A 17739-nucleotide genomic window follows, 5' to 3' on the forward strand; every position below is an offset into this window, starting at 1 on the left:
GTGGTATGTGGACACAGGAAATGGGCATGTTCCTTAGGGTGACCACATTTCCCCCAGTTCACCTATTTCATTCGCCATGCCCGCCTATTCCAACCTGGCTAATAATGCTTTGCTAATTGGTACTGATCGAAGTGGTTTGTTTCTCCTAAGCACGAATCAGATTATCATATGTTGCCAGTCATTCACGACAAGGTTAATCCAACATAGTGCTATTTATTTGTAAAAGCCATTAGCAATGAATAATCAACACCAGAAAAACCACGAATGGTTCCATGATGTATTCACGTACTGGGATAGCTGTGTACAAAAGTCAAACCCGTTCTAAAATATGGCGTTATACAGGGTAACTTCGATATAACGTACATTTTACTTTCAAAATTGTACGTTGTATCGAATTGTACGTTATTTCGAAGCATAATAAAGAACTCAGAAACGTACAGGGTGGGCCATTTAAAGTGGAAGGATTTGTTTTTGCAATAGCAAAGTAAAGAAGTGGAATTTAAAAATTTTTTTTTGAAATTCATTTATTTTGGTCCAAGGAGATTTGTTCTAGCTACTTTTTGATTATGATATCTCGTAAATGACCGCCTCTGGACTTGACCGCAAAATGTGCCCTTTTTTTCGGCATTTTCCATCACTTTGCCCAATGTTTCGGCCGATATGGCAGCAATTTCTTGTCGGATATTGTCTTTCAGCGCAGCCAGGGTCCTTGGTTTACCAGTGTATACCTTGGATTTCAAATATCCCCATAAAAAAAAGTCAGGAGGCGTCAAATCAGGTGACAGTCATAATCGCCGTTTTTCGATATTAATCTTCCGGGAACATTTCGCGCAATAATTTGGTCGTGGCAGCCGCTGTATGGCATGTAGCGCCGTCCTGTTGGAACCAGTAATTGTCCAAATTCATTTTCACGAACAAATGGCAATAAAAAATCGGTTATCATTGTCCGATAACGCTCCCCATTCACGGTTACCGTTGCTCCATTTTCGTTTTCAAAGAAGTACGGGCCGATGACTTTATCGGCATAAATGCCACACCACACAGTAACTTTTTGGTCGTAAAGAGGTTGCGTTTCGATGAATTGAGGGTTTTCAGTAGCATAAAACCGACAATTTTGTTTATTCACTCCTCCATTCAAGTTGAAATGCGCCTCATCAGACATTATGTTTTTTGCCAAAAGCCACAATTGAGAAGTTATTTTGAATGTACAGCTGAACAATTTCAGCGCGTTGTTTAGGTGTGTATTGTTCCATGGTTAAAATTGTACTGAAATGACGCTTCCAACGCGGTATGACATTTGTTAATCTGACATCTCTGTCAAAAGTTATGGGGTTGCCAGATGCTTCCACTTTAAATGGCCCACCCTGTAGCTTATATTACTGTGCGGGCTGAATGGAAAGCGCAGCAAGAACAATTTGGTGCTTAACGTGTTAACCAAAGACTAGAAATATTGTTTCGTAGGAATGCGCTTAACCATAAAATAAAGAGTGTAAAATATAAATCTTTAAATAACTCATAAATCTCCTCGACTCCTGATAGATCCTGAACAACGTCCGAATTCGGTTCGGTAATTGTCGAATGGTCCAAGGAAGTCATTTATTTAGGATTCTCTTCAGACAGCCATCCGCTCGCAAAATCTCATGTTGATAAAATTGTAACCGAATGTATCATTGTTGGCAAAATTTCGAAGCCCGAATACCTGGAATATCTGTTCCCAGACACCTGCCTGCCTGGACATCCTAGGCGAGAAGTTTGATAAATTCATTCATAAATTAGACGCACCACTTCGACGCACGAAGTACACATTCTGTACATGGTAGATTAAGATTTTTCTTCATAATTTAAAAAGAAGTAGTTCAACCATTAGAAAAAAACAAAATTATGAATATTGAATTCTATTTTGCACTCACAATTTAAAAAACCAAAACAATGATTGGCAATTTGTAATGTTAGTAAAACTGTATCAAACAAAAATGTGAAGATGAAAAAATGTGCATATTAGGGTGGCAGCGAAAATGGCAATGCCACAAAAAATGACATGATTAGGTGTGCCTCAAGGTTTTAATTTGTCGATCTTCGAAATTCTTTAAAAGGCGGGAGGGGGGGGACATTACATGAAATTTGGAAAACCGAAAATTTTGTTCGATGCCGAATGACTCAAAAATGCATTAAACGTCGAGTTTGGTGTCATCTCGAAAAAAATTTTTTTTATCGAAAATCGATCTTCTGGAACATAGCCTGAGTGACTATGAAGGTATGAAAAATATCTATAGTATAAAACAGTATACAGTGGACTCCCTATTATCCGTGAGTGAATGATCCGCTGTGCGGATTATGCGCGACAGCGAGTTCCATAGTAAATCAATAGGCCTTCCCGGAATTTGTCAGTGAGTGATAAGCTCATGCACTTTAGTTTTGATCATGGTTTTCACATTATCTGAGTACTGGTGTACACGACCTTCTAAATGGTTAGTTTAATTTCTGTTTAGTTTAGTTTCTGTATTTCTGTATTGATGAAACATAGTTTTTATGCTGAAATATCTAGCCAGACTATTCCGCGGATAATCGGGGTTCTACTGTAATTTGTGATTTTCATTCTGAGGGGTACTGCAAAGTTTACAAAAGAAGGTTACAAGAACAAAAGAAGTTTACAAACGTCGAAGAAGATTTTCAATCTAGTCTCGCTCCAGCCAGCGAGCAACTACCAGCATTTCTTAAAGCTACGAGTAACTTTAAAATTTTCTAACTACCTTTTTAACCCCTTCCCGTATTATTTAATACGTCACACATCAAGTGATTTCACTACTCTGCTGAGCGCTCTAGCGCCCTATGTTATGCAAGTACACTACGAGTGAGACTCGATATTGTACGGGAAAGAGTGAAAAGCTACGAGAGAGTTGGTTATGATTTTCTTATTGTTTGTGTGTCGACGCGAATTTTTTTATGTGGCCCAAGTGACTGAAAATAAACACTTTCGCGGGTGATTTCGGAGTTCGGCTCATAACTCCTTGTACATTCGTGATCTCGTAATCTGCAATCGGCCAATATTCATCGTACGTCTCAGCGTCCGTACGTGACTTGGCGAAATTGCTGAATGTTCAAATGCACCATATTGCGAGTGATTGAAAACTACACGAATATCCGTACGATGGTCTACCAAGTACCAGCCAAAAATGGTAATGGAACTCTTTATCATGGACTGCGGTTGAAGATTATCCGACCGATCAAGGCTAATCCCCAAATCTCAGATTACGTTTTGGTGATCCTAAAGCGATCCCCATGAATCTTATGAATGTCATTACCTAACGAATTTTCAGTGGTGTCAAAGAAAAAGTTTTAGGACAGTAACAATTTGATTGTATGGTGAATTTTTTATTATATTAGGCTGTCAAAAAAGTCCTGCGGTATTTCCGCGAGGTGTCGTTGTAAGCGCGTAGTTCTAGTTGTATTCATTGTATCGAGTCATATTATAGCTTGCTGGAAAGGTATTTTATGCGCGCTATAATATAGTCCTTGACAGTGTTTTGTTTGGTTAAGTCGTTCTTGAGTTATAGTGTCGCAAATATGGAGCAAAATAAAGAGAAAATCCGACATATTTTACAGTACTACTATGACAAAGGCAAAAATGCATCTCAAGCTGCCAATAAAATTTGTGCAGTTTATGGACCCAATACAGTTTCCATTTCCACCGCACAACGATGGTTTCAACGTTTTCGTTCTGGTGTAGAGGTCGTCGAAGATGCGCCACGCTCCGGAAGGCTTGTCGTCGAAAATTGCGACAAAATCGCTGAATTAGCCGAGAAAGACCGACATAGTAGCAGCCGTAGCATCGGCCAAGAGCTGGGAATAAGTCATCAAACCATTATTAACCATTTGAAGAAGCTTGGATTCACAAAGAAGCTCGATGTATGGGTGCCACACACGTTGACGCAAAAAAACATCTTTGACCGTATCGACGCATGTGAATCGCTGCTGAAACGCAACAAAATCGACCCGTTTCTGAAGCGGATGGTGACTGGCGATGAAAAGTGGGTCACTTACGACAACGTGAAGCGCAAACGGTCGTGGTCGAAGCCCGCTGAAGCGGCTCAGACGGTGGCCAAGCCCTCATTAACGGCCAGGAAGATTCTGCTGTGTGTTTGGTGGGATTGTCAAGGTATAATCTATTATGAGCTGCTTCCCTATGGCCAAACGTTCAATTCGGACCTGTACTGCCAACAACTGGACCGCTTGAAGGTAGCACTCATGAAGAAGAGGCCATCTTTGATAAACAGAGGCCGCATTGTCTTCCATCAGGACAACGCCAGGCCACACACTTCTTTGGTGACGCGCCAGAAGCTCCAGGAGCTCGGATGGGAGGTTCTTTTGCATCCGACGTATAGTCCGGACCTTGCACCAAGTGACAACCACCTGTTTTTGTCCATGGCGAACGAGCTAGGTAGTCAGAAGTTAGCCACAAAAGAGGCCTGTGAAAATTGGCTATCCGAGGTTTTTGCCAATATGGAAGCGAGCTTCTATGACAGGGGTATTATGAAGTTGGCATCTCGTTGGGAACAAGTCATCGAACAAAACGGCGCATATTTGACTTAAAACAGATGATTGTAACTATTTTTATGAACAAATGAAAATTCAAAAAAAATACCGCAGGACTTTTTTGACAGCCTAATATATACCAGTGTTCATTAAAACGATCGTTGTTAGGAAATCTCCTGACTCGCGATTTACATTTGTCACCTCCGAGTGCTGAGGATGGAATTTAAATGTGAACGCTTTCCTGTGACCTTAAGCCATTCTTGAAAACACAAACTTGTTTTAACTTTTTTATTCAAAATTTTCGAAAATGTGTCAATTGTAGACATTGTGTTTTAGTTACGCCCCAGTAGGGGAAATCAGGGAAAACCTGACACTGTGGGTAAATCCGAAAAATGCGTTCTTACTTTTTGTAGATGCCTCGTGCATATATTCGACAGAGAAAACGGCAGAGTTGAACTGATAAAACAGCCAAAAGCAACGTTGAATCGGAAATGTCAACAAAAAAAAACCTGTCAGAGCTCATGGTATCCCTTCGTTCAACGCCCATCAACACATTTCACGTGGATGCTCACCTAAACTGGGATCTCAAAATATCCACATAGTATGTAGATAACCTCTTAATACTTTGGAAATATTCTAACAAGTTTTCATTCGTTTCTTCAAAGGAATCGGACAGGGTGTCGATCTCATCCGCACTCCCCTTTATTTCACCTGAAAACATCAATCAGTTGAAAAGAGGTTCTGTAACGATTTGAATTCGAAGACACATGGTAGATCTTGGAAATATGTGGAAATCCTTAGGGTGTCGGTTTTAACCTGATTTCCCCTAATGATTCTAAAACCCATTACCAAGTGTTTTTGAAAACAAGGTCGTCACACGGGAATATCTCCTCTAGTAGATCAAACGTGGAATTGAGCGTTAAGGTGTAAATGAAAATCTGAGATAACGCAATAAAAGAGATGTACGGATATGAAAACAATATTTCAGTACGTTTATCAATAAAAACATTCTTAAACTTTTGAAACATATACAGAGAGGCAGACAAACCTCGGCGATAAATTTCGGGAATGCGTACAATTACGGTGCGCAATACACCCGTCAATAAACGTTGGCATTACATGGACTATTGTTCTTTTCTTCTTGTTGTTTTTTATTGTATAGGCAAGTCGTCAAATTAGCTCCAAATAAATGCGCTTTTGTATGAAAGTCAATAAAGGATGATTAACACGACACGACCGCATAGTTGACGTAGGATTCCGTTAGGTTATCTGTTGATTTTAGATATGTTTGAAAAATAACATTGTTAAACTCTTTGATAATGATTTGGTGGCCCTGGAAAGGGCCGTTTTGTTTGGTTGTTGCGTATTGTTTGTTTACTTCACCAGTGTTTACTGAGTGATAATGACAGAAAGATGATAAACAGTGGTTGGATGGTGCGTATCAGATAGAAGATGCCGAAGTGGAATGGGATATGATGAAAACCGCCCTCTGTATCCCTAGACGAGATGCGTCCTGTGTGATGTGTGGATGGAATAAAAAAAAACCCACCAATTTAATATAAGAAAATTAACAATACCGAACACAATTATCTTTTTGGACGTAGGACTACGTCTAACCGGAAGATATAGGGGGTGAAATGGAAATCTAGGCATTGAACAAGTAGGAAAAAATGCAAGATTTGGAACGCTTATAACTCGAGCATTTCTCAATAGATCGCAAAGGTTTTTGCATCAATTGATAGGAAATATATCTACGCATCTATCATAATGAATAACATTTAATTTTTCTTGAGATAAATAATTGAATAATTGTGAAATATCAAACATTGTCAAAATGCACTATGTGCCCATTTTTGATTGGTCCATTTTGTGCTCCTCAAATCGTACCGACCAAAACGGGCAACCAGAGCAGCAGCGAAATAGAATGAAGCACGATTGGAAAGGAAAAAGAAAAAAATGAACGAAACATTGGTCGCAGTCTCACACATGCGTAATTCTCGAGCCAGCCAGTCAGTTTAAAAATCCCCGCTCCGCTGCCGTAACGATCATTCTCATTCAAACCGTACACCACATCGGTTCGCATCACAACACATCAACAAACCAACCCAAGCAGCCATGTCTGGACATGGTAAAGGAGGAAAAGTGAAGGGAAAGGCAAAATCCCGCTCGAACCGTGTTGATCTGGAGTTCCCCGCAAGGGTAGCTAAGCCGAGCGCATTAGTACCAATGCACTAGTCCACCTAGCCGGCGTTATATAGTTTCGGCCGCCGAAGTGATCGAGTTAGCTGGCAAAGCTGCTCGCGACGATAAGAAAACCCGCATTCGGAACAGAACACATTCGGTTCGGTGGACATCAAGACAACAGGCAGTTGCAGCGAGTGGCGAGTGGCAAACGCAATCGCAAAACGGCATCAGGTAGCAGAAAAAAAAGTCTGTTCTTTATACAAACTGCTTTGGTGGCAAATCCAGAACAAGGCGGCATCGAGGGCGTTCGAAATGGTTTTTTTCAAAACCACGAGTACTAAGTTTTCTAAATTGGAACCATTCCATAAAACAAGGCGCTTTTCAGGGCCATTAAACCTTCCAAAAAAGAGTTTAGGAAATACAGTTCAATGCTTTCTAAAACAATATCCATAATAATAATAAAACACAAATTGATTTTTTCATAATTTGTTTGCCAGGATATGATGAGTATGTGAATTTGGCAGTTGTTCTGAGCTTATTGGTTTTCACCAATTATTAAATTGCTTCTAGATTGAAAGTACAGTAATTTACACTTATCTCGACATTTAGCTAATTGGACGGACCTGCAATGCGACATATTTAGTTGGACATTTTTGTAAACATAGAGTTCGGGGTCCAAATTATGACCCCACATTGAAAGTCGACACTGTACCACTGTCATCGCAAATGTTCAATTACAGGTTAAAATTACCTCCAATACGATACTGAGTGGTGGTAATGCGACGTGCCATTGAATGTAATTTACTTTAAAATATGTCACAAGCTGGATGGGAAGAAATTTTCCAACTGTGAAAGCTGTGGCAAATGCAATCGCTAAACAGAAAGGTTTAGCCGAACAAGATGGGGATATCGAGTGATAACAAAACAATAAACTCCTTAGATTGAAGATAATTTTGTGATCCTGAAAAGGACCCTTTTTAGCCTGCATGTGAATCCAACGAGCGAACAAATAGTAATGAATGTATTTTTTTGCCATCGCTCCCTTTTAACGCTCATTCGTTCGTCTCGTTGGACTCGCCCCTCTGGCTGAGTCTGCCGATTTGTCTCTATCCTGTGAGTGTGTACCGCTAGAGTATAAAACACGCGGACCCCAAAAAAATATCTTATTTTCTTTCAAACCGTAAACCCGTGTGGTTGTACGGCATCGGCATCGTGGACGTAACAAAGGAGGACAAGTTAAGGGAAAGGCAAAGTCTCACTCGAACCGTGCAGGTCTCCAGTTCCCTGTTGGTCGCATTCACTGATTGCTCCGCAAGGGTAACTAGGCCGAACGGATTGGTGCCGGAGCACCAGTATACCTAACAGCGATTATAGAGTTTCGGCCGTCGGAGTGCTCGAGTTGGCTTGCAAAGCTGCTCACGACAATCAGAAAACCCGCATCAAGAACAAAGCAGCTTCGGTTCGGCGCTCATCAAGGCAACAATTAGTTTCAGTGAGTGGCAAAGTGTTTCTCCGGCACGTCGCATTAAATGTTATTTACTGAACAACATGTCACAAGCTGGATGGGAAGAAATTTTACAACTGTGAAAGCTGTGGCGAGTGGCAAACGCAATAGCTAAACAGGAAGGTTTAACCGAACAAGATGGGAATATCGAGTGATAACAAAAACACAACACCAAAGGTTCTTTTCAGAACCATCAACATATTCATAAAGAGTAAACAGTAAACTAATCCATTTTTCAGGTAGATAGGTAGGTATTCACGTAGGAGAAGAAAATAAAACAATATATTTAAAATATATATTTAACAAAAGCTGTCCCCTTTGTATAGTCCTACGTCACTCCGGTTATGACCCGACATTACCCACCCGTCTTTTTCTCATCAGTAAAAACATGTTACTTTAATATAGAGAAAACATATTTGAAATGGAAAAGGTAATTTTCTTTTATATTTTTTACCTTCCGAGTGTTTATTCAACCCAATGCGAATTTAAATTGGACTAACAACACCTAATACAGAAATCCGAAAACAGCATGTTTTACAATACGCGGCAAAGATTATGGTATCCTGAGAAGGAAAACCTGTCAGATAGATTGGTCCGGCTTTTATTCTAGTATTCATCGCACTTTTTTCGAAATTCAATCACTCCGGCGGAGATTTAGCTGTGGGGAACCTAAGAAGGTAGGTATCGGGGAGAATTCCTGTAAAGCCAATCGAGTCGGCAATATGTTCCATTAATAGTCACGCCTGTTCTGTATCGAACCTCAATCGCGACGACGGAGTGTTATTTTTGGGAAACCTGACAAGATCACCGAGAAAACACCTTCCGTTAAATTGAACCATATTGTGGGAGAGAGCATTAATCGTACATTTTTGGAAGAATATAAACGAAACTGGGAATTCTAGTGTTTCGAATTAATTGCAGCTTCGTTGAATCGGATTATCTGTTACATAGCTTTGACTCAAATGCTGAAAATCTTTGTATTCTCTTTTCACGATAAAAAGGAAAACCGGGGGAGACTGACGGAGAGAAATGTAAAATGTAATTGGAGGTTGTGGTAAAATGAAAATCATAAACGAGAGCATATTTTTCATGTTTAATACGTGAGCCACAAACTCAATTCATTCTCTGGATTATTGTTGGTTCGAGTGGTCGATTTTCTAAAGGAAAAAAAAAACAACATGATTACTACACATATGATTTACGCACACACACCAGCATGCTCTACCCCATACAGAGGTTTATAACACGCACACTGAGCCAAACACTGATGTCGCTTGAAGCGTGAAAACAAGAGGTTTAAACCTCCTCGACACCTGACTTTGCAATGATTTTCACTGAAATTTTCTCCCGTGAAATTCAACTTTCATTGCACTTCAACGCGCATCGATCACCAATCACTTTGGAAAACCCGCCCGATTTTGAAAATAAAACCTCTCGTTTCGCTTCCTTTCACTATTCCACGTAACGCAGCTTCGTTTTTCTCATAATCGTTTTTATTTCCTCTCGATGAAGCCGTAAAATCACGTTAAAACAGGTATAAATGGCATTGGAACGAAGGAACGAACTTCTAGAAGCTTGAGAAAGGTGCTCAACGCCGTAATTACAAACAAAAAATCACTTTATACACTTCTTAAAAGAAACAAACGACGCGATAACATGTTTGTGCATGTCGACCGAAATTATCTTGAAGCCGCACTTTGAACTCCTGAGGCACTATCTATTCACCTCAGAACGATTCATATTTCGTATGAAATTCGTCTTCGATGACGCAAATGATATCTATCCGGCTTCGATGCCCCAATGGAGTACTAATTTGAAAGACTTAGTTAAGTAAAGGTATGTGCACAGTAAAACATAGCCTCAGTAAATTGTCTGCATCTTTTATATCTATCCATTAGAATGCCAATGAAAATGGCCATCTCGAATTTTCTAAGCGTACTTTATTAAAAATGTTGATTCCCACGAAAAACTAACCTATGCAAAATATCAGCTCAATCGAAAAAACGAAAAAAAAATCGTCAAAAATCGACTTTTCAGACAAAAACGACCAAGTCAATTTCTGACAAAACAAAATTTTCGAGATAACAGTAAAACTCGACGTTTCATGCAATTCTAAGACATTTGGCATCAAAAAACTTTTTTTTGAAAACCCCGATTTCCTTTACTCCCCCCTAGGGTGATTTTTCGATTTGCAGAAAACTAAAATTTTGAGATCTGCGACAATAGTAAATGAAGCTCGTATGAGCCAATATTTTGCAGAGAGTACTTTATCGTGAGAATCAACATTTCGTACGGAGTCCCGTATGAAAAATCGATATGACGATTCTCATCGGCATCCAAAACCATACGTTTTGCCTCGTATTCCGAAAAAACGAGTCCCAGAGTGTCGATTCTTGACAAAAAAAAATTACGAGATGACACTAGATCTCGACGTTTCATGCAATTTGAAGACATTTGGCATCAAACATTTTTTTACGAAAACCCCGATTTCCTTTACTTGGGAGTAAAGAAAATCGGGGTTTGGGTGATTTTTCGATTTTCCAAAAACTCAAACTTTGACCGCTGTGCGACAGTAGTAAATGAAGTCTGATTGAGCTGATATTTTGCATAGGGTAGTTTTTCGTGGGAATCAACATTTTTAACCAAGATCGCTTTGAAAATTCGAGGGTCACTTTTTCCCATACATCCATTGGCACTCTACTATCCATACATCCAGTCAACCGATACCAATAACAAACGTTCATTGCATGAGTAAGGTCCTGTAAACATATTTTGCAAATATTTGTGCAAAACAGCATCGTTGAGTTCAAGGGAGTTGAAGCTTCGAATCGACAAAGAGTGCCTATAAAGACAACTACTGCCAAAAATTGCATTCATCCAAACACCTTACAACTTCATCCGATCGAAAGATACTCGGCATCCGTGAAGCAAAACCTGATAAAATTGAAATTGAAAATGGAAAATTAATGAGAGATATTTCATCAATGACCGAGATACTGGGTAAAACCTTATGGATGAATCAAATGTGAAACTCAAACATTTGGATATGGAACAACGAACTAAAAGTTTTTTCATGTGAATTTAAAGTCCACATATTACTCAATATGATGAAATCCATTTAATGGAGAAGTAAAAGTTCTTTCAGTATGAAAAACATATTGAGTTTACACAAAAAGTTGTAATTACTCTCGAAACAATCCAATAATGAAGGTGCTACCTCCGCAACGGCAGAACTTTTTATGTCATTATGTGAGAATAGATTGTTTCGCACTTAACGTGAGCTAGATTTTGCAAAGGTCACGCCTGATAATGTTATTTTGTTTATTTTGAATACAATTCACAACATCGATCCAATACCATTATCGATAGGTTTGTAGGCTTGTAAGCTCGACGAACTCGACACTAATAACGTCTACAAGTTGTAGATAGAATATACCTATCTCAAGAAGTACAATTTCGATAACATCGATAACAATCTAGTGAATTGTAAGGTCAGAAAAAATCTGTTTTTCGAATGATGTCGCTGTATATTTTGATTGATTTCTGCGTTATCTACGCTATCGTCAGATGTACATCTACCAAATGTATATTGATTATTTTGTTTTTTTTTTCAAGAAGTAATTGCGAGTGATTATTCATGCAGAAGTAGTCAATAAAAAAACAATGAAACCAAATAACTACTCACCGTTCCCAAGTAACATCGATTCTTTTTGCTCGTTGAAGTCCACCCTAGGTAGCAGAGCAGTTCGGTGACCATCCCCAACGCGATGGACACTCCAAACGGCTCCCAGAACTTATCGTTAACTAACATCGAATACTGTCGATGGTTCCATAGTAAAAACGCGCCAATTACAAGCTGCGCGTAGCCGCAAAACTGTCAAAATGAAATAGAATAGAAAAAATATGATAATTATGGTGACGATATTTGTGGCGCAATATGTGGTGCACTAATTTAAACTCCGTCTAATGAGTGCTGCTGTTCGGAATGAAGACAAATATTAGCTGGTAAACTATCAGATGATGGTGATGTGGCGTTATATGACGATGATATTTCACACGTCGTAAAAGTTTGATTTGTTACGCCTGCCGTAAGCGACTCTCTTCTTATTCAACGTAAGGTGATATATAACGGAAGTCCACTAAAATATATACAATCTGTACGATGATAGTTCAACCAGTAACATCATTCAAGAATGACGCCGTTAAGATGATACATTCGAAAGAGGCAATAATGTTGATTTTATACTTCCGCGAGAAATTTTCCAAGCTCATGAATATCGTGAAAGTGTCATTATTGAGAACAAATGTTCATCGGTTTTCTAATATAATTTCTGTTATGTCTTATTCAAGAGTGATTTTGCATTATAAAGAGACATTTTGTATGAAAAACGGAGTCTGTGCATCCGACATACGTATTCGTGATTGCTACATGGATCAACACTCCCTCCATTAGTATTACGCAAATGTCGGGATCCTCTACTGGCATCACAGACAAACGGACACGCACGTATTGAGAGTTCTGAGAAAAGGAATCATTGCGTATAGCGCATATCAAATTCCAAGTTTTAACATGGGCACGAACATGGTATCTTCTATGAACAATTTCGCCGCCCGTTTAAAAAACGAATAACAGATCCGTTTTTATGCATACGACGGCAGTAGAATTCAATACCGTAAAGATATTAAATCCACGCGTCGCTCGATTAGTTTCGCTACACTCAACTTTTTCGCTGCAGAAGTTATAGACTTGAGACGACTCCATTCGAAATCGCGTCTTAGTCGTGGCAGAATTTACATATCGTGCACTCGCATCTTTTCCCAATCACTTATGTTTAATAGAGGGGAAGAGAACTTTTTGGACATATAAAAGCGCGTGGAAGCGAAGTTCAAATTTCATCTCAACGTTGGGTGATGGTCTTCATTATAAGCATTCCGATTCTCAAAACGAACATTAGATTTGAGGTATAAATCTGTCGGCTTTTTTATACTTTCAATACGAGATAAGATTGGAACAATCCTGGGAATACAACTATGATTTCTTCGTAATGAAACACACATTCGGACCTCACGTTCGCTACATAAGAAACACAATCAGATGAAACTAAAAAATACTCTAAGCTCTAAAATAACGATATGTCATTCATCCTTTCGAAAACAAATGAATGTATCAAGTTCCGTTTAAAACTGACTTGCAACACAAAATGTTTCATGTCAGCTGGTTTCGAGATCTCACTCTTTCACTACTGTGTGCTCCCACTACCAGTGTTTTTGTCTGAAAACAATTCTTGTCCTGGTAACGCGGACGGTGTGATGTGGAAATGTGGGACGGATTAGTTAAACACAAGTCTTTCAAAAAGGGATGGATATCATGAATCAAATATCATTTGCCATTAACGAAAGGACTGGTTTCACTTAATTTCATTGGGTTGGCTCAAATCCCGATGGAATGGAATGATGGAGCAATCGTACAAAGTCCCGGTGGGCAGCAACCTGCTACCCTGGCTATGATTCACTATTCTTGCTCGCAACGGCAAAATAGTGTGTAACCCCTTTACTTCTTAATTACATCGATAAACTCGGAAGAAATCGATTGTCTCCCTCACTCGTTGTCACTGTGCCTTTCCCTCATTAAAGAAGCAGAGTGATATTTCCTTAAATGAATCTGTTCGGCGAAACATGGTGTGATAACGGCACATGGTCAATTCCGGTTGTGATAAGATTACGAGAAAAAAAAAACGTCAAGAAGAAAGTACGAAGTGCACTTGTTTCAAACAGCGAGAAGTACCTAAAAGCACTCCGTTCTGTTCACGCGATTTCAAAACACTCACCGATATCAAACAACTAAGCGTAGAGGAGAGGCAGAACGTCAGGGAATGTACTGGATAAAAATCTATATGTAGATTGTAATGACAAATATGGCGTTAAAATTCATGTTGGAAACATTTTCCACGTTTATAAAACCATGTGCTCATTGCTACTGAATTCGAAATGTTTGAAAATTGAGATGAACTTTAATACAATGGAATTGGAATTCGTGTTTATTATATAAGTATTCAAGCCCTAAAAATCCGAAAAAAAATCCGAACATATTATTTTTTATTCCAAAATTTCACTGCATTAAGTTAAGAGTGTATAGAATCATAGTAGGCATTGGATGTCGTGATAATTACATTTGTTTACATCATGCCGATTCGATCCTGCACGCTCGAAAAGAAAATTCCGGTAAATTCGTTAGCGTAAAACGCTTCGGGGAATGTTTGGAAGTGTTAGACTGGCAAAGTTAGCGGATCCTAAAACACATGCGGAGGTTGTCAACGAGGGAAGCGATGAAAATTCGCAATCCTGTGTCCAATAATCGAAGCGGACTGTATTAATAAATTTTAAGACAGAGAATGTCAACTATTGAACGAACTACCGTTCCGTTTTTGCATGAAAAACACATTTATTTGAATAATAAAATATTAAAATAATAAGTTATTGAAAGTACACTGGGTGCTTTTTTAACGCGATTTTTTCCATGATTCTATTTAACGCGATTTTCTTGAATTTACGCGATTTGCGTTTTGAGGAAACCTCCATTGATCGTTTGACCAGGTTTTAAAAGCTCATAGTGGATCACACCCTTTCGATCCCACCAAATACAGAGTATTACTTTGGCATCGTGGATGTTCGACTTCGGCGTTGATGTTCCTGATTGGCCGGGCTTTACATTGCGGAAGGTACTTTTCATTGCTTCAATACAGGAAAAGATAAAGGGTGTCTCACATAAAATTGCATCATGGTAAAAACGCTGTAGAAAATTACCTATCCTTTTCAAATTTTCAGACAATAAAATATAACCAATTAGTAAGCATTTGGCATATTTATTTAATTCAACTTCAATAACATAACCGTATGCTCGCACCTTACGCTTAACTCCACTCAAAAGGATATGTACAACATCTAGCTGCAGCTTCTTCTATACGAAAACCCACTTTTGACGTAGGACTACGTCTTTGATTTCTATATAGGGGGTCATTTTACGCAATTGAAAACGTGGCATGTGATGATTTATTAGGAGATTTCAAACAAATATTACGCAAAATGTTTATTTCGATATATGTTCTGTTGTATACCATTGCACAGGAAATTTATCCAGCATTTTTTTTTTGTTTTGCTCAAGGGGGTAGTACACTATGAACATCATAAAAAGTATGTGATTTTCGCGATTTTTTTCAACGAGAAAATAAATTACTATGATTGTTCTGATAGCACAGTTTTATTAGGTATATATTACTTATCATACAAACAAAAATTGGTGTCAATTGGACTGTCCTCTGAATTGCCGCAACCGGTGTGTTGAGCCCTTGCAGGCAAAACCTTGTAAACTGGTGGGAATTCTACAAGGTTTTCTAGTAGATCGATTTCAACCAATGATTTTTTAACGTGATCTTGGATATATTTCCTGTCATCGTAAGTAGGATTTTTTCAAAATATTTTGTTTTTTGACGAAATGACGACATTTTTTGTTAAAAAATACGTTTTTGCCTCAAAAATCGAGACAAAAACATTCACCAAAATTTTATTTTCCAAAATATCAAAAAAATCCTACGTACGATGAAAGGAAATTTAATGGAGAATCCAGGAAAAACTATTTCATCTAAATCGGATGGACCGTTCCGGAAGTAGAACTCCCACCAGTTTGCAAAACTTAGTTTCGAGAAAAATGCGTTTTAAATTTTGAATCCGCGCTCCTTACACAAAGACTTATGTCTACTAACTGGCTCGCAACTTTGAACCGGAGCATCAGACTAACCTGGGGCCAAACTTTTGGCGTCATCCCTGATCGAGGACATTGGGATACCGCTTAAATGCTTTCACGACATGCTTGCGATCCTGATCACTAATAAAACATCTATTCTGAAAGCATTTCTCTTTCCGTCCGATGCTCAGAGTTTCGTAGTAACGTTTAATCACATAATAGCCTTGACTGCACGATTCCGAGTTGTTTTCCGATGTCCCGATGAGAGAGTTGAGGATTTTTCAGGTGCTTGTGCAAAATCAATTCGCGACGTTAGATTTTAGATGTTACAGTTTTTAAATTAAGATTTTTCGAAAACAAGTTGAAAAAACTCAAAAAAAAACTTTTAAAAAAATATCAGACCTACGAAATTTTAGTCAAAGAATGGAATGTGGGAAATTATTTTGGCTTTCATTCAGAATTATCAAAACAATTTTTGGAAAAAAAATTATTTGAAAAAAAAAAAATCTTTAAAACTTAAAATTCATTTTTCGCGAGAACATATGCTTTCAAAATTCTGAAAGAAAAATAGCCCTTAAAATTAGGGGGTCTCCGTAGCCACATTGGTTGCGCGTTCGCTTAGTAAGCGATCGATCGTGAGTTCAAAACTCAGGGCCCTCATTGACCATCTTTGTGTTGTTACAGAATAGCTATATCCACGCAACAATCATCAGCGATGGAGATCGATCCACGGTCGAAATAAGATCGATTCATCCATACAACTGCTCTGCTCTGCAAGACACATCGGGCTGTTGTTCTATAAATAACTCAACAATGATCAATCAACTGTCTCCGCTGTCCGGTGGTCTAACTGGATAATGGAAGAACAGAAAGAATACTCTTACGCCTAAATGGCTACTGTGTGAATGTACCATATGTAATGGTATAGAAGGAATACTGGCGAATGGCAACTGTGTAATGTGCTAATTATAGATATGATAACCATGTGACATGTACACGATTAAAATTCGGCTCCTTTACTGCTAAAATGCTAATGAGCCTTAAATAAATAAATGGGATAAAAAAAGTCCTTAAAATTTCCAACAAGTTTTACATACATCGGACGATGGGCACATTTACATGGAAAAAGTTTTTCAAACAACAACTTTTTCATGTTTTTCTTTGAAAAAATGCTATTAATGTTCATTTCGTAACATTTTTTTGTATAATTTATCACATTTTAAATGCTCTGCTAACTTTTCTCTGTTAAGAAACATGTCAAGAACATGTCAAAAGTGAGAATTTGCATACAAAAATGTTACGAGCAAAACATTTTTTTTTCAGGAGTCTTCATACAAAAATGACATATATTCCAAAAACTATAAAAGATAGAAAGTTGATGTCTTCGACCAAAGTTTATATTTTAACAAGATCTAAAACTTTGTCGAGTACACTATCTTGACTTTAAACAAAATTAGGATAAGTTGTATTTTTTCAAAGAAAACAAAAAAAGTGCCAATCTTCCGATGTATGGACGACTTGTTGGAAATTTTAAGGGCAGGAATATACAGGGTGGGCCATTTAAAGTAGAAGGATTTGTTTTTGCAATAGCAAAGTAAAGAAGTGGAATTTAAAAAAAAAAATTTGAAATTCATTTATTTTGGTCCAAGGAGATTTGTTCTAGCTACTTTTTGATTATGATATCTCGTAAATGACCGCCTCTGGCCTTGACCGCAAAATGTCTTTTTTTCGGCATTTTCCATCACTTTGCCCAATGTTTCGGCCGTTATGGCAGCAA

The 17739-nt window shown here is 38.3% G+C and overlaps 2 protein-coding genes across 3 annotated transcripts in view; both read right to left on the bottom strand.

Moving 5' to 3' along the window:
* LOC129765298 (NADH dehydrogenase [ubiquinone] 1 alpha subcomplex subunit 11) overlaps window positions 1–17739 on the bottom strand; it is a 245029-nt gene that overhangs the window by 80612 nt on the left and 146678 nt on the right. The gene's annotated exons all lie outside the window — the stretch shown is intronic.
* LOC129765292 (23 kDa integral membrane protein) overlaps window positions 1–17739 on the bottom strand; it is a 59073-nt gene that overhangs the window by 10308 nt on the left and 31026 nt on the right. For both annotated transcript variants that reach the window (XM_055765447.1, XM_055765446.1), the window contains exon 2: window positions 11907–12095. In XM_055765447.1, the coding sequence (XP_055621422.1) occupies window positions 11907–12095 (189 nt within the window). The remainder of the gene's footprint in view (window positions 1–11906; window positions 12096–17739) is intronic.

Source organism: Toxorhynchites rutilus, chromosome 2, assembly GCF_029784135.1.
Source record: "Toxorhynchites rutilus septentrionalis strain SRP chromosome 2, ASM2978413v1, whole genome shotgun sequence".
Taxonomy (NCBI): domain Eukaryota; kingdom Metazoa; phylum Arthropoda; class Insecta; order Diptera; family Culicidae; genus Toxorhynchites; species Toxorhynchites rutilus.